The sequence below is a fragment of the Toxorhynchites rutilus genome, chromosome 2 (assembly GCF_029784135.1).
Source record: "Toxorhynchites rutilus septentrionalis strain SRP chromosome 2, ASM2978413v1, whole genome shotgun sequence".
Lineage (NCBI taxonomy): Eukaryota > Metazoa > Arthropoda > Insecta > Diptera > Culicidae > Toxorhynchites > Toxorhynchites rutilus.
In genome coordinates this window covers 48,821,900-48,837,926 of record NC_073745.1, presented here as the reverse complement: position 1 = coordinate 48,837,926, position 16,027 = coordinate 48,821,900, and the positions used below count along the sequence as shown (strand labels likewise).

At 39.4% G+C, this 16,027-nt stretch overlaps 1 protein-coding gene across 2 annotated transcripts in view; it reads left to right on the top strand.

Annotated features, from left to right (window-relative positions):
- The window catches only part of LOC129771196 (T-related protein), a 43,450-nt gene extending 33,930 nt beyond the window's left edge, over positions 1-9,520 (top strand). For both annotated transcript variants that reach the window (XM_055774609.1, XM_055774610.1), the window contains 4 exons: positions 6,625-6,888; positions 7,288-7,408; positions 7,840-8,900; positions 8,964-9,520. In XM_055774609.1, coding sequence (XP_055630584.1) covers positions 6,626-6,888; positions 7,288-7,408; positions 7,840-8,900; positions 8,964-9,318 — 1,800 coding nt within the window. In that variant the 5' untranslated portion in view covers position 6,625 and the 3' untranslated portion in view covers positions 9,319-9,520. The remainder of the gene's footprint in view (positions 1-6,624; positions 6,889-7,287; positions 7,409-7,839; positions 8,901-8,963) is intronic.
- Positions 9,521-16,027: the final 6,507 nt, after the last annotated feature.

Here is a 16,027-nt window from a genome sequence, read left to right as displayed (position 1 = left end):
GTCGAAGCTATCCGTTCAGTGAGGACGGAAAAGCACTCGCCGTACTTCCTTGAGAGAATACGAGAAATTTTGAGTGCTTTATCCAGACGCTGTTATGTCATTACCTTTGTCTGGGTCCCTTCACATTGCTCAATTCTGGGTAATGAGAGGGCTGACTCATTAGCAAAGGTAGGTGCAATTGAAGGCGATATTTATCAGCGTCAAATCGCCTTCAATGAATTTTATTCTTTAGTCCGCAAAAATACCATAGTTAACTGGCAACGCAAATGGAACGAAGATGAATTGGGCCGGTGGCTCCACTCGATTATCCCTAAGGTTAGCCTCAAACCATGGTTCAAAAGTCTGGACTTGAGTCGGGACTTTATTCGCACCTTCTCCCGACTCATGTCCAATCACTGTTCGTTAGATGCGCTACTCTTTCGTATTAATCTTGCCGACAACAATCTTTGTGTTTGTGGCCAAGGTTACCACGACATCGAGCACGTTGTTTGGTCATGCGAGCTGTATCTTGTCGCCAGATCGAATTTAGTAGTCACCCTTCGGGCCCGAGGAAGGCAGCCCGTGGTGCCGGTGAGAGACGTGTTGGCTCGGTTAGACCTTGATTACATGTCCCAAATATATGTATTCCTTAAAGCTATCGATCTTCGTGTGTGATTGTCCTTATACCCTTAGTTTTTCCTTTTCCTTTTCCTTTGTGAGAGATCGGATCCCTTCTTAAGAATAAGATGAAATGTAAATACATATTAGATATAAGATAGGTTTAAGAATTGAGTGTGATGAGTGTGATTGAGAGTGTGAGTGTGATCATTGTCAACATATCCTCATATCCCCTCCTTTTCCTGAAGAAAATATGTCACCCTTCTAAACTCGAGTTGACCGCGAGTTATCGGTTTCCTATATTATTAACATTAGAGTTAAGGAAAAATGTATATATACTAGTAACAATACAGTAAGGAGTTCGGCTCCTTTAAACCTATGTAACTGAGCCTGTAAAAATAAACGATTTAAATAAAATAAAAAAAAGACATTTTTCATATCCAAGCATAATAAGAAGACGCTGGTTCAAGGGGAGGTTTCATACAGAACGAAGGTTGGAGCGCGAAAGTCTTTTGACTAACACTAAGAGATGTATTGCGAACAGTAAGTTTTCGACAGTGGTCCCAGGTACTGTTGTAAATCCTCTGAAACTGCACGATGTTCAAATTTATTGAAGAAGAGAGGGACGAAGTAGGACATCAGGGGAAAAGGTTTGAGCCCGCCGAAGACAAATTATAACGATATTCAAGTTCTAATTCGCTGCAAAACCGGCCAAATCAAAAATGAAAATTTGAATAACTACCCCCTCCATGTGCATCTGCCATTTGAACCAGCGATTTCAAACACCCTCGCCCATCGTCACTAAGAACCGAAGAGATTTATTTTTCATCTCATTTTGGCATGATGCTACAGAAAATCGTCTTTCCTGTAAAATTTTAATTTTTGGAGACGGCCGGTTTTGCAACTAGGCGACACATTGGATGTAAGGCAAATTTGTTGCAAGATCAACGAACTATTCAGGAAAAATATCATTTTGAATGCATCAGTATAACCAATTTTCTATAAAGAAAATCAGGTTCGTGAAGTGATATAAAATGCACACTGCTGCTAGATTTTACAATTGAGGATCAGACATCGTAAAGCAATTTCACAAATACCATTTTCATCATATAGAACAACTCTACCCCAAATCAGCGGAAAAATAGCTAATTTTGACGTGACCTTCTTAAATTTTATTGAAATTTTTTTTTTTTTGACGGAAGCTACCTGAAATTACAATTTTTGAAAAAAAAAAAAGATTTGAAAATTAGGGATAATTGATTAATTGGCTTTTTTAAGATTAGAGGGGAATGGAATTTGTAATTTGAAGCCTCTATAATAGCAAAAAATCAATTTGTCAGAACAGTTAGTCGCAAATAAATCACCTCTCAGTATAGATCAACCAACTGTGAATATATTCGATATCTGGCTATCTACATCATCGTGCTGCAAGTCTATTCAAATCTGGAACTCTGCCTAAAAAGTTTTTTGAGTGGAGACATAAATTACCTTCCTCTTGAAGCTACTTTTAGTTTACACTTGAAAAAAGTACCACTCTCCGACCACTTCGCAAACTAAATAAACAAGATTTCTTGGAAGTTCTAAACCTAAGCGATAGTATCTTAAGTGATCATATATTGTATCCCAAAAAGGTTATTGCAAACAAATTCGCCATGAAACTGCGCTACATTTTCTTTCACAACAAGTTGAACTCCGATACAATTAAAATGTTTGACGCATAGATGGTACTTATTTTTAATTTTCACGTTCATTATACTGCAGTTCAAGATCAGCAACTGAGAAAAATGCAATCAATGTTTTGTACCATATTTGTCTACCAGAAGCTTTAAGCATTTCAGTTTAGCAATACACCGGTTTTTTATAAACAGTAAACTATTGTCTAATGAAATGTGAAAAGCTCCTCTCACTTTAATTAAACAAGCTTGATTACGAGTTTAAAAAATCATGGTGGGACAGTTATGCCTAGAATATCAATATGGGACGATTGAACTTGATGTTGTTTTCTGAAATACCGGGAACGAACAATATTTTTTTTGTATTTTTCCGAATGATTATGCACGAAAACATCGCTTTATGAAGAAGTGAGTGATCTGCAACACCTTTGCAGAATATGAATCTCGATGTTGTTAGGTATTCGTTAACAAGGTGTGCATGTGTTCTGTTGAACTTTTTTTTTATTTGTTTGAGAATTAGTTCGTTCTTCCAAACCATAAATGAGTGCATTAGCCCTGCTGAAGGCGTGAAATTCTTGTACTTGAAACGATTCGTTTATTATGGATCTACAAACATACATAGTGGGACAGTTATGCCTAGAATATCAATTGAGGACAATTGAGCTTGATGTTGTTTTTTGTTAAAAGCTGAGAACAAACTATAAGTTCTGTTTTTTTTTCAGGAGATAATGCGTCTTATCCCTAAATTGGATACATTTGAATTTTTATTTCATAAGTTCAATTGTGATGTTTTTGCTCTGTCCGAAACTTGGATTTCTTCGCGAGATGATCTTTTTTTCCACGATTTCAATATTATACGCTTGGACCACGATGACAGATACGGAGGGGTGCTATTGGGGATCAATAAATGTCACTTATTTTTTCGAATTGACCATCCACCTATTGGAGGGATCGAAGCTGTTACTTGTCATGCAAACATCAGACCTCTGTATTGTCAGCTTGTATTGGCCTCCGAGAGCTGCGGTTAGCCGCAAGCAACTTGTTGACATGTGCTCACTCCTTCCTGAGCCACGATTGATCTTGGAAGACTTCAACTCTCACGGAACTGCCTGGGGGACCTTTGACCTTTGTAACAGCTTCAATATATGACCTATGTAACAGCTTCAATATGACCTCCTTCTAACCCAAGTGCTCTTGAACTTTCTCTTTGCTCAAATTCACTATCACTAGATTGCAAGTGGAATATAATCCAGGATCCCAACGGTAGTGATCACTTGCCAATCAAAATTTCCATCAACAATGGGTCGAATTCTTCTGAATCTATAAACATGGCATATGACCTCACAATGTGTGACTGGAAAAAGTCACAGGAGGGTTGTGTCCGAGACACAACCGCATAATTGACGTAGGATTCCGTTAGGCTATCTGTTGATTTTGGATATGTTTAAAGAGTTACATCGTTAAACTCTTTGATTATGGTTGGGTGGCCTCCTGAAAAGGGCCGTTTTGTTTGGTTGTTGGGTATTGTTTGCTCACTTCACCAGTGTTTACCGAGTGATGATGACAGAAGGATGGTAAACAGTCATTGGATGGTGCGCATCAGATAAAAGATACGAAGTGGAACGAGATATGATGAAAACCGCCCTCTGTGATCCGGCCTCCTGTGTTATGAATGGATGAATTAAAGAAAAAAACTCACCAACGTAATATAAGACAATTACCAATGCCAAACACAATTATCAATTTTTATCATCAGTAAAATATCTTACTTCAATATAGAGAAAACATATTTGAAATGGAATAGGTAATTTTCTTTTTACTTTCTGAGTGTTTATCCAACCCAATGCGAATTTTAATTGGACTAACAACACCCAATACTATATGTAGAGCAATCACTTTTCCTAATATTTCTTAACTTTTCAAATTTTTCTCGCCGTATAAACTCACCATGGGTGAAAATGAACACAACAAAACAGAAAGCTTAAATCAAACGATCCGTTCTCGAGTGGGATCACACCTTGGTGTACTTTCCTATGAAAATTGAAATAAATCGTTTCATATATCAAGTCATTTTTAACACAACTGCTACCATATGCAATTTTACACATACACTTGTGCTAATTTTTTCACAATACACGATCGGTCATTGATATGAAATTTCACGAAGCAACCAACATTAAAGTTCCAAATTTGAATTTTATTTGCTAGAATTAATCGTATCACTACCTTACTTGTAATATAAAAATGCCCCCGACTTTCATATATTTGCAATGTCGATTTCCCCCAGGCAGTTTTGATGTCTCTGCTAGGGAATACATTTCGGTAGAAACAAAAGTTCCCCCTATTTTCATGTATTTGCAATGCCGATTTCCCCCAGACAGCTTGGTTTTGATGTCTCTGTTAGGGAACACATTTCGGTGGGAGCAAAAGCTCCCTCTACCTTTATGTATTTGCAATGCCGAATTCCCCCAGACAACTTGGTTTAGATGTCTCTGTTAGGGACCCGTCGCATGTGTCGTCAATTTCGACCAATCAGAAGTGGGTATTTCCGTTAGGATAGGGGTTGAGATTTTTCAATTTCTCGATAGTTAGTTTCATGCCATATATTATTTTCTTCAACATAAAAAAAATGTTATGGAGTGCCGAAATCGATTGACGTAAAAATTTCATCAATCCATCATGAAATGACTGAGCTTGAAATTGGACAATTTTCACGATCTGCTCGATTTTCGATTTTCAATTTGTCCCCAATATGTTCCCGAAAGACGTAACCCTACGTCAAAAATATGCGGACGCGATTGCTCTAGCCATCAATTCCAGAGATGGTTTACCTCCTTTGGAGGAGTATACCCTCCTTTCACGTTTGATTTATGACACCCATCCCAGGTTCCACTATTCTTCGAAGGCCTCCCAATGTATCAAGCTTTATGTACAAAAATCGAATGCATTTGAAGCTTTTCGGAAACGTGGAACCCCTGAAAATTTTAATAATTTGATCAAAGGGAAAAAACGTGCTTATTGGCGAAATTTCGTGGGAGGTTTGTCACGAGAAACGTCAATGAAAAAAAATATGGAAAGTGGATCGAAACATGAGAAATCGCTCTTCTACGAATGAAAGCGAAGAATATACACATCGATGGATTTTTAATTTTGCGCGGATAGGTGCGATCTTGATTCCAAGTTTTCGATGGTAGAATTCTCTCTTGCTCTCTTTTCATGTAACAATTCTGCTCGAGGAACGGATCGAATTAAGTTCAACTTATTGAAAAATCTGAAAACAGGTCGTGAGGCGACGCTGTCCAGAATAGTGTTGAACACTATTACATTGTAACGGATAGTCTTAGCTCTGTCGAAGCTATCCGTTCAGTAAGGCCGGAAAAGCACTCGCCGTACTTCCTTGAGAGAATACTAGAAATTTTGGGTGCTTTATACAGACGCTGTTATGTTATTACCTTTGTCTGGGTCCCTTCACATTGCTCGATTCCGGGTAATGAGACTCATTAGCAAAGGTAGGTGCAATTGAAGGCGATTTCCCCTAAGGTTAGCCTCAAACCGTGGTTCAAAAGTCTGGACTTGAGTCGGGACTTTATTCGTACCTTCTCCCGACTCATGTCCAATCACTGTTCAGTAGATGCACTACTCTTCCGCTTCAATCTTGCCAGCAGCAATCTCTGCCTTTGTGGCAAAAGTTATCACGACATCGAACACGTTGTTTGGTCGTGCGAGGAATATCTTGTCGCCAGATCAAATTTAGAAAACTCCCTTCGGGCCCATGAAATACAGCCCAAAGTGCCGGTGAGAGATGTGTTGGCTCGGTTAGACCTTGATTACATGTCCCATATATATGTTTTCCTTAAAGCTATCGATCTTCGTGTGTGATTGTCCCTATATCCTTATACCCTCCTTTCCTTCCTATGCGAGTAATTCGTCCCCTTGCTATAAACAGTAGAATAAGTTGAAACTTAAATACACTATAGATATACCAATAGATTTAAGAATTGAGTGTTCAGCAACATTGTTATAATTTCCTTATATCCTAAAAAAAAGTGTATGGGAAATTGTACCGTATAGTCCAGACCTTGCCCCTTTCGACTATCATTTGTTTCAAACGATGCAGAACGCTTTGAGTGGAATACGCTTCACTTCAGAGCACGGTATCAAAAATTAACTCGATTCATTCTTGGCTTCAAAAGATGAACGCTTCTTTTGCGATGAATCCGTAAATTACCTGAAAGATGGGGAAAAGTAGTGGCTAACGATTAACCAATATGTTTAACAATTTTTCTATGTTTTTATCTGTAAATTATAAACCGAACGCCCTTTACAATCGATTTACTATGTTTCTCTATCACAGAATGCGCTCGGTGGACCAAATGGCGACATCCCACATCCTGTCCGCCATTGATCCTCTGATGACGGGCTCGACCAACGGCAGCCCCGGCGGTGCACCCAACAACAGTATGTCACATTCCAATGCAAGTAGCGCTGGCGGTGGTGGAGCCAGCCATGGGCGGGGCGGAGCCAGCGAACGCAATCTCTCCGTCACTCTGGACGATCGTGATCTGTGGCTGCGGTTTCAAAATCTCACCAACGAGATGATTGTCACCAAGAATGGGAGGTGAGCAAATCGGGGATACTGATACTTTTGTGCTTGTCCCATCTTCGTCGTTTAAATATGCTGAATCGAATCGAAAATGGCGCGAGGGAACTTCTTCGAAGACGCAGATGACGAAACGAATTGGTCATGGGGTTTCAGTTGTTTATTACAATCGGTTATTTTTTCCTCCAGAATGACGTTGGTATCGTTGGTTTAGAACTGAAAAATCCGATTTGCTCGGCAAATGTTTACTTTGAATCATCGAACAGGCCTAAACAAGTTTTGTTAATGTAAATATTCCATCGCACTGCTTCACTCGCTATAGTTGCTCTCTCACGATCTTCTAGAGGCGGTCGAATGGCCGTTTTTTACGTTGCCTAGCGTCGACCGCAAATATAATCCGTTTTCGTTTGCTTTCAGGCGCATGTTCCCAGTGGTAAAAGTGACCGCCACCGGTTTGGACCCGACCGCGATGTACACCGTCTTGTTGGAATTTTCCCAGGTGGATTCGCACCGCTGGAAATACGTAAACGGGGAATGGGTAAGCATCTCATGTAGTTCGCTTGATTGGATATAACCTAGCATTGCGTATTGGCACCCTGTGCAAATAAGTTGTCTCTAATTCCAACAACAACAACCAACGATGCCTCTCCACAAGCTTTTGCTTTTGATGTGCTTCCGATGGGCGCATACGGGGCGGGATTTTTTTTCCGAGCAAGAGAAAAATAGTTGTAGACACGGGTGCGCGTGATGAGATACTTGTTTATTCCGTAACGTAACGAATTATTTGCATTGCGCTAATTAATACACAACGAGCTTAAAAACAATTCCTATGTGTTAATTGGAACGGCGGAATTGCGAGCTGCTGAAGGCGGAGAATACGTTCCCGTGACTCCGTTGAGTAGACATTCGACTAGTTTTCTGGAATTATTTTGAATTTATATCCAAAGAAGATTTTCTTTTAATTTTTAGGTTGCAGGTGGTAAAGCAGAAGCACCCCCACCAAATCCTGTTTACGTTCACCCGGAATCGCCCAACTTTGGTCAGCACTGGATGAAAGAGCCAATCTCGTTTGCCAAGGTCAAACTAACCAACAAAACCAACGGCAATGGCCAAATCATGTTGAATTCTCTACACAAGTATGAACCACGTGTGCATTTGGTTCAAGTGATTTCTGAGCAACGCGAGCAGAGAAATGTCCACACTTACCCATTCCCTGAAACGCAATTCATCGCTGTTACAGCCTATCAGAACGAAGAGGTGACCTCGCTGAAGATCAAATACAACCCGTTTGCGAAGGCTTTTTTGGACGCTAAAGAACGACCTGACTCGGTGTACTCGCGAGAAAATTCCACATACGGATGGTTGAACTTCCATCCATCCTACGCAACCGCCCAATCTCCACTTCCGACAGCAGAGCGCTATCAACACACTGCAATGAGGACAAATCGAGTGGCACCTTATACCACCCAGCGCTCGAGAAGTACCAGTGGAAGTACGTCACCTCAATCGACAACATATCTTCCGCTGGAGCCCGTCGCTACGTCTGTTTTTCAGTCGTATCCCACCGCATGGCAAGCGCAGCCTACCGCTTCCGGCGGATCCTATTGGTCCAACTCGAACACAAACCCCGGAAGTCCGAACTCAATAGCGCCAAATATCTCACCAACCCCATCCAATGGTTCTCCCGGCTATGCGACATCGTCGCCCACATATTCAACTCATCATCTGGCACCGCATAGCAGTCAGTACACACCCACCTCGACAACGTCCGTATCAACTGGGGCCCAGATAGATGTCTACCAGCCTAGTGTTTCTCCGCAGCAAATTTATGCCTCGGCGGGTCATCAGATTTACCATCCAACTCCGACGGTCTCGCCAAATCATCAGCTGTACGGAAATGTGTTGAATCCACCCACGATAACAAACATCGGATACTCAACCTCTTGGCACAGTGCGAGTGATTACACTGTCTATCAAGGCGCTTACCACTACCCAACGGCTGAGTACATCCCTATGATCGGGGACATTGGGTAGGTGATTCACATGGCTCTATATAGTAATAGCTTCAAAAATTTGTTTTTGTTAACTTCCAGCAATTACAACCATCCGACGGAAATCACCGAACTGACGTCCGTTCCCACGTCCCACCATCATCGCCATGAAACAGCAGCGGCATCGTCACCGGTTCCAATTCAGTACCATACCGGCCACCACCACCACCATCATCCATCGTCTGTAGACAGTGGGTCTCTTGTGGCCGGCGGACTAACAAGCCATCATCATTGTGCGGACAATCACTCTCCGGAACCCAATCATCCCGGCAATGCAGGGCTTTCATCTTCATCTCCCGGATTGGGTGGTGCAGCAGTGGTATCTCAAAGCCCCGTAAGAGGCTCACCGTCAGGAGCATGGACCCCGCTCACACCACCCCAGACTACCCACATCTAGGTTTAGTGTGGAAATTGTTGTTGCTTACACTGAGGAAACTGTTCTGAATATATGTATTTAAGAAGTTAAATTGGTTGAGTTAAACCTTTCAAAATGTCAAAGTAGCGCGAATAAGGAGATTGTTTTTCAATCTGATAGTTTAATAGAATAGAATAATTGCAGCAATGAAGGTCACATTTTTGTTGCTGATATGATGCTAGATCCGGTGACTATGTAAATATTTAATTGAAAAAATAAACGTGATTATGCGCACAATGTAAAACAGCAAGCGATTAGCTTTGCACGAAAAATTTCCTCCAAACGTCATCATGTCACTCCTTTGGAGCTGTCCACATACCACGTAGACAGAAAATTCACAATTTTGAACACTCTCCTCCTCCTCCATGGACAAGCATGGACATTGATTGTAGCCCTCCCTTGTTGTCCACGTGGACATTCTGTCATTTTTTGGCAATAGATGGAGCAAAAAATTGAATTTATTTTATATTGTTTTCTTTTTTTTTAATTCAAAGAAAAACAATTATTTGTACAAAAAATCAAGTAGGTATCAGTCACTGATTCGTAGTGATTTTGTTAATCACTCCATGCTCACCGCGGAATATTATTGTTCACAGGAAAGGTTGGTTACACTACACTCTCGGTTTTTGATTCGCCTTACTCAATCGTGTCCCTGTTCAGCCATAGTATCACAACTTGACCGTTGTTGCCAACGGTTGTGTAACAATTACCCGAATACCATTCACCCGAAACACGTTTACCCGAATGTAACAAATACCCGATTGCAACATTTACCAGAATGCGACAAATACCCGAATGCAACGTTTTCTCGAATAAAAAAAATTAAAAATTTCGACAAATCAGGTTATGAGTCGAGTCGCGTGATAATAAATAAGTTTTAATCAATACAACATGAGAAAGCAACAAAAATATGCAGTAAAATGAAAAATTGTAATGAGGAAATTTGGAAATGATGCGAGATATTTGGCTGATTCATTTTTAGATATTAGTTTAGGCACAATTAACATGCTTTAATAAAACAAAAATCAACGTAATAACTATTTTGCTGCGAACAGATTTAGATGATTTGTATACAAATCAAATCGGCAATTTTCTTTAAATTTGTTCGATGTTCGATACATTACAATTGGGTAGAAATATACCACGATTTCAAATACACAGTTTCGCTCCAGCTAGCAAGCGGACAACGGTCTTCCCTGATGTATATATCGCAAATAGCGGTTTCGCTCGTTACAAAATCCAAGAGCAAAATCACTACAGAAGCTTTAATGTTTTAATTTTTCATTTATCTAAAAATTTATTTTTGCAAATATATGTTAATTTATTCTGAAATATTCATCCAATATGGCCACGTGAACATTGCCTATAACCCTACCCCTCTCACCGTGGACAAGCGTAGACATTCTCGTATGAGTCATACAATCTCCGAGTGCCACTATAATAGGCCTTATTCTCGTATACACTTCACGGTGAAAACGAAATGAAGTGTATCCGCGATGACAACAGTACGAAATTAGTTTTCCACTAAACTTATGATTATAAAATAATATTATTTTGAGATAAAAATTTTTTAAGAGGTTATTTTACCAATGTTCTAGTTTAATTTTCCATTGAGCACTAATTTGATATGGAGAAGGCAATTACTATCTTTGACGCTTCATTAATTCGTAAAACGTAGTTCAATGGCGTGCCTTTGATTTCGTTTTCACCGTTAAGTGTATACTGGAATAAGGCTCAATATATACAACGTGTATGAACCCGTGATGTCAACGCTACAGTGTCGACGTCTGGTGGTTTAGTGAGTTATAATCTTTATCAGATTAGCGGAGCCAGAGGGAGTTTTGAATTGTTAAGCTTTGAATGAAATCTTTCACTTCATGTTGTTCAATTACTCATGACTTGGTTAATCATTTGTATATACATTTTCCGATATTTCCACTCAAACTAAAACTGAAACTCATCATTACAATGTAAAGTCGTATTCAGACACAATTTTCGTTTGATATTTTACCACAATTTGCCAAAAAAATAAACTTATCTATGATTATTTATATTATTATATTTTATATTCCACCTGAAAAGCCAATGTCATTATCGCCTCTCAAATTGTAAGACAAACCGTCAGTGCCGTCAACGCGAATTCGAAGTGGATCATGCTTTACAGGGTAATTTTTTTAGAGGTTCGATTGCAAACTTTAATTCCTGACAGCTCACGCGTGATCCGTGAAATTTTTCAATGTAAAAATTGTCCAGTTTTTTGTCAATTCATTATAAACATTCGTGCGGCGAATATTGTGAACAACATATAACAGTTCGGCTGAAAAGTTTATAAGGTAACACAGTAAAACAATTTTCTTTGCAAAATTCAATTTTATTATTTAACATATTTGCCTTCGAGTTCGATACAGCGATTATAGCGATCTTGCAACTTGATACCATTTTTATAGTACTCTTTCGGTTTTTCCTCAGAATAGGCTTCAGTTTCGGTAATTACTTCATCATCGGCCTTCAATTTCTTGCCAGCGAGCATTCTCTTCAGGTTGACGAACAGAAAATAGTCGCTGGGGGCCAGATCTGGAGAATACGGTGGATGCGTAAGCAATTCGCAGCCCAATTCATGCAATTTTGTCATCGTTTTCATTCTTTTGCGATTTTTCCATTTTTTCACAATAACAAAAGTTGCTTCACTCTCAATGCTGTAGCTCACGAACCAATCGACCGATTGCTGTCAAATTTTGACACGTATCCATTGAAAGATGGTGCTGTGTGATAGTCAAGTAGATTTTTACAAGAGGCGCCATCTAGACGTCAACCTTCTGAACTTTTCAGCCGAACTGTTATGTTCTAGATACTCCAACGGCCAAATAAGCGCAATTTCGGTTTCGACGGCTCTGTTTGTTATTTTCTATATTGGGAGTGCATCTCGATTCGTTTCGTTTCCACAGCTAATTTTTACTAAATCGTAAAGTGTCGACGTATGTCAACCAAATATTGTATGTTTTTGAGTTTTGCACAACAAGGCCAACTTTTATTGCGTTGAAAATGTCGAGTTTCGTTGCAATTAAGCGTCTTTGTGGAAAATTATGATCTTATGTTTCCATTGGGAGAAAAGTGCAGCTGAAATTCACCGAATGTTTGTTAAAAATTTATGGTGACTCTGCACCATTGGACAGATTTTGTAAGTTAAAAAACATAAAAAATTTGAGGGGTTGTATCCGAGACACGACCGCTTAGGACGTAGAACTACGTAATCTTTTTTTTGAAATTTGTTGGTTTATCATTTCGGATATTATTTGCGAATACGACGAAAGTTCATAAATAACTCTTTAGTAAAAAGTTCCGGAGACCCTGAAAAGGATTAATGGCTTGCGTGGTTTTGTAGAATCATTTCTAAAAGCAACGATTCTTTCTTGCCAATGCACGCATTGCACTGGGTATTTAACGAGAGGCATCTTCCGTTCATCGCCATTCAACAAGCATCAAACACGCATCTAACAGATGCACACAGTTGCAGCAATAAAAATGAAACATGAAACGCGAGAATGAAAGATCGATTCTCGATTCTCGGTCAAAACCGTCAACAGAACCGTATTGCATCAGAACAAAGTCGATGCGCACGAGAGCAAATACGAATGGCAACTAAAAGTATCGAAGGTGTGCTATTTACATGTACAGCTAGCGTTCACAGCTCGAGCGGAAACATAAAACACAAAACGAGCAGAATAAGTGACCTTTATTATTTCGGGCGCAGAAAGATTCTTAGAATTTTCCTCAGAGGAGATGCAATACTTATACGCTAGCGACAGCTCACTTGCTTCGCAAATATTCTCTTTTCGCTATCCCCCTTCGTTGTTTCTATTCTACTTCTTCTTTTTTTTTTCTTTATTTACGGAGACATTACATCCAACGACTCATTCGTCTCCGATTGTTTCTATTCTGGCGGCTGCATAAGTTGCTCGTTATTGACAGCTCTGTTCGGAAAAGCACTCCAGAACAAATGTATGGGGAAATGGGAATGCTTCCAATTTTTATCAATTTAAACCATATACAGACTATGGGATTGTAATGTATAACATATCAAACAAATCTTAGAAATTGATTTGGCACCCTTAATGTAAGACGTAGTCCTACGTCAAAATTGAAACATTTGAACGCCTTAGGCCGAGATGACATTGGATCGGAGTACGCACGAAAATTTGATTGTTCGATAACTGACGAAGAGAAACAAACAATTTTGTTCACTAGTTGTTTACTTACCACGATTGCATGCGTTTCGTGCAGCCACATTTTCGTAAGAAGTCACAAGCAGTGTCACCGTGGCCTTATGGTATTATTAGCAACTTGTGATTTTCATGAAGAAGAATCGATTCACATTTACTACACTGAGAGAAATAATTAGTAAATATAACGAATTTTTTGGTAAATACTACCAATCTATAGTCATTTTCGACCGTACTAATAAACACATATGTCAAGCAGAAGCATGATTCGGAAGCCCAATATCGGCTACATTTTCTCGTCGAAAATGCACGTATCAGAATGATATCCTTATTATACCTCCGTATTGCCTTATGGGAACAATGAAAATGGTTAATACGCGCTTTTTTCACCAGTTTTCAGATATGACAATATCCAAGCTTACTAATGTTATCGAGTAAAATATACTGGTAAAATATATACTAAAAATTTGTACATTCTACTAATTTTGCATTACCAAATGTATTTGGTAGTTTTCGACCGAGGATTTTAGTGTAGTTGCGTGGATACCCAAAATCAGACAAAACAACATCATTCACCCTTTTATCAAGATTCGTGTCGAACGCAAAAAGAACTTGAAGAATTATCGGGAGATACTAGACAAGCTATTTTTAAATGATTCAAAAATATCCGCAGAATAAATCCAAAAGCAAGGAAATTATGTTCCATACTAATTGAGGGGCTCAAAATGAAAGGGGGGTAAGAGACATCATCGATTTGTCTACATCGACTCTCTCTCTTTTGGTCGTAACTTGGTGGAAGATAGGTCAGAACCTCATCTATCGGGTTCTATAGCAAACTCAAATGAAAACGTTTTTGCAATTGAGTTATTAACTAAAGAAAAAGTTGATGAAAAGAAATTGATCGAATCACTTACATCCCTTTCCTTCAGAGCCCCTCAATTAAAAACGAGAGATGCCAAATGGCGATTTTTCATGTCCGAAATGTTGCTTGAACGACATAAAAGAAAGCCATCAAATATTTACCATGGATGGAAAATGGATTCACTACGACAATCCAAAACGCAAAAGATCGTATGTTATGCCCAGAAACCAGGAACATCAACATCGAAGCCGTAAGGGGGTCTTCGTAGCCACTTGGATACGCGTTCGCTTACTAAGCGATCGGTCGTGAGTTCAAACTCAGGACCCTCAATTGACCATCTTTATGTTGTTATAGAATAACTACGTCCACGCAACCATCATCAGCGATGGAGATCGATCCACGGTCGAAATTAAATCGATTCATCCATACAACTGCTCTGCTCTGCAAGAAACATCGGGCTGCTGTTCTATAAATAACCCAACAATGATCAATATCAACTGTCTCCGCTGTCCGGTCTGCTGAACAATGGAAGAACAGAAAGAATACCCTTACGCCGAAATGGCTACTACTGTGTAATTTACCATAATGTAATGGAACAGAAAAACTTAACGCCTAAATGGCTAATACTAACTACTGTGTAATTTACAATTTATAGAAACATAAACATATGTACATGTACACGATTAAAACCCGGCTCTATTACAGCTAAAAATGCTAATGAGCCTCATAAATAAATAAATGGGATAAAAAAAACCTCGAAGCCGAATTTCCACGGTGCTAAAACAATGCTCTGTATTTGGTGGAATCCGAAGGGTGTGATCCACTATGAGCTGCTCAAACCTGGACAAACAATACATGGAGATTTCTACAGGCTACAATTGATCCGTTTAAAGCGAACTATTGCTGAAAAACGTCCAGATTAAACAGAAACGATTCGATAATATACCATCATGGCAACGCTCGGCCTTCATGTTGTTCGAGCTTAAATCTACTGGAAAATAGTGGATGGGAAATTCTGGTTCACCAGTCGTCTAGCCCCTTCCGACTTTGTTTCGATCGATACAGAACGCTTCGAGTGGAAAACGCTTTACTTTAGAACAGGGTATCAAAAATTGGCTGGATTCATTCTTGGCTTCAGAAGATGAGCGCTTCTTTCGCGACTGAATTTGTAAATTGCCCGAAGGATGGGGAAAAGTAGTGGCCACACACCCAATACAACAATGACCGATCGAGACAATTGAACACTCGAACGGCGAACAAACGAATAATTTCAGTGCGAAAATTTTTTCTTGTATTTTTTTTTTTGACGTAGGATTACGTCTTTCGGGAACTTATTGGGGTACAAATTGAAAATCGAAAATCGAGCACATCGTGAAAATTGTCCAATTTCAAACGCTTATTGCTCAGTCATTTCATGATGGATTGATGAGATTTTGCGTCAATCGATTTCGGCACTCCATAACAATTTTTCATATTGAATAAAATAATATATGTCATGAAACTAACTATCGAACAACTGAAAAATCTCAATCCCTATTCTAACGGAAATATCTACTTCTAATTGGTCGAAATTGACGACACATGCGGCGGTTCCCTAACAGAGACATCA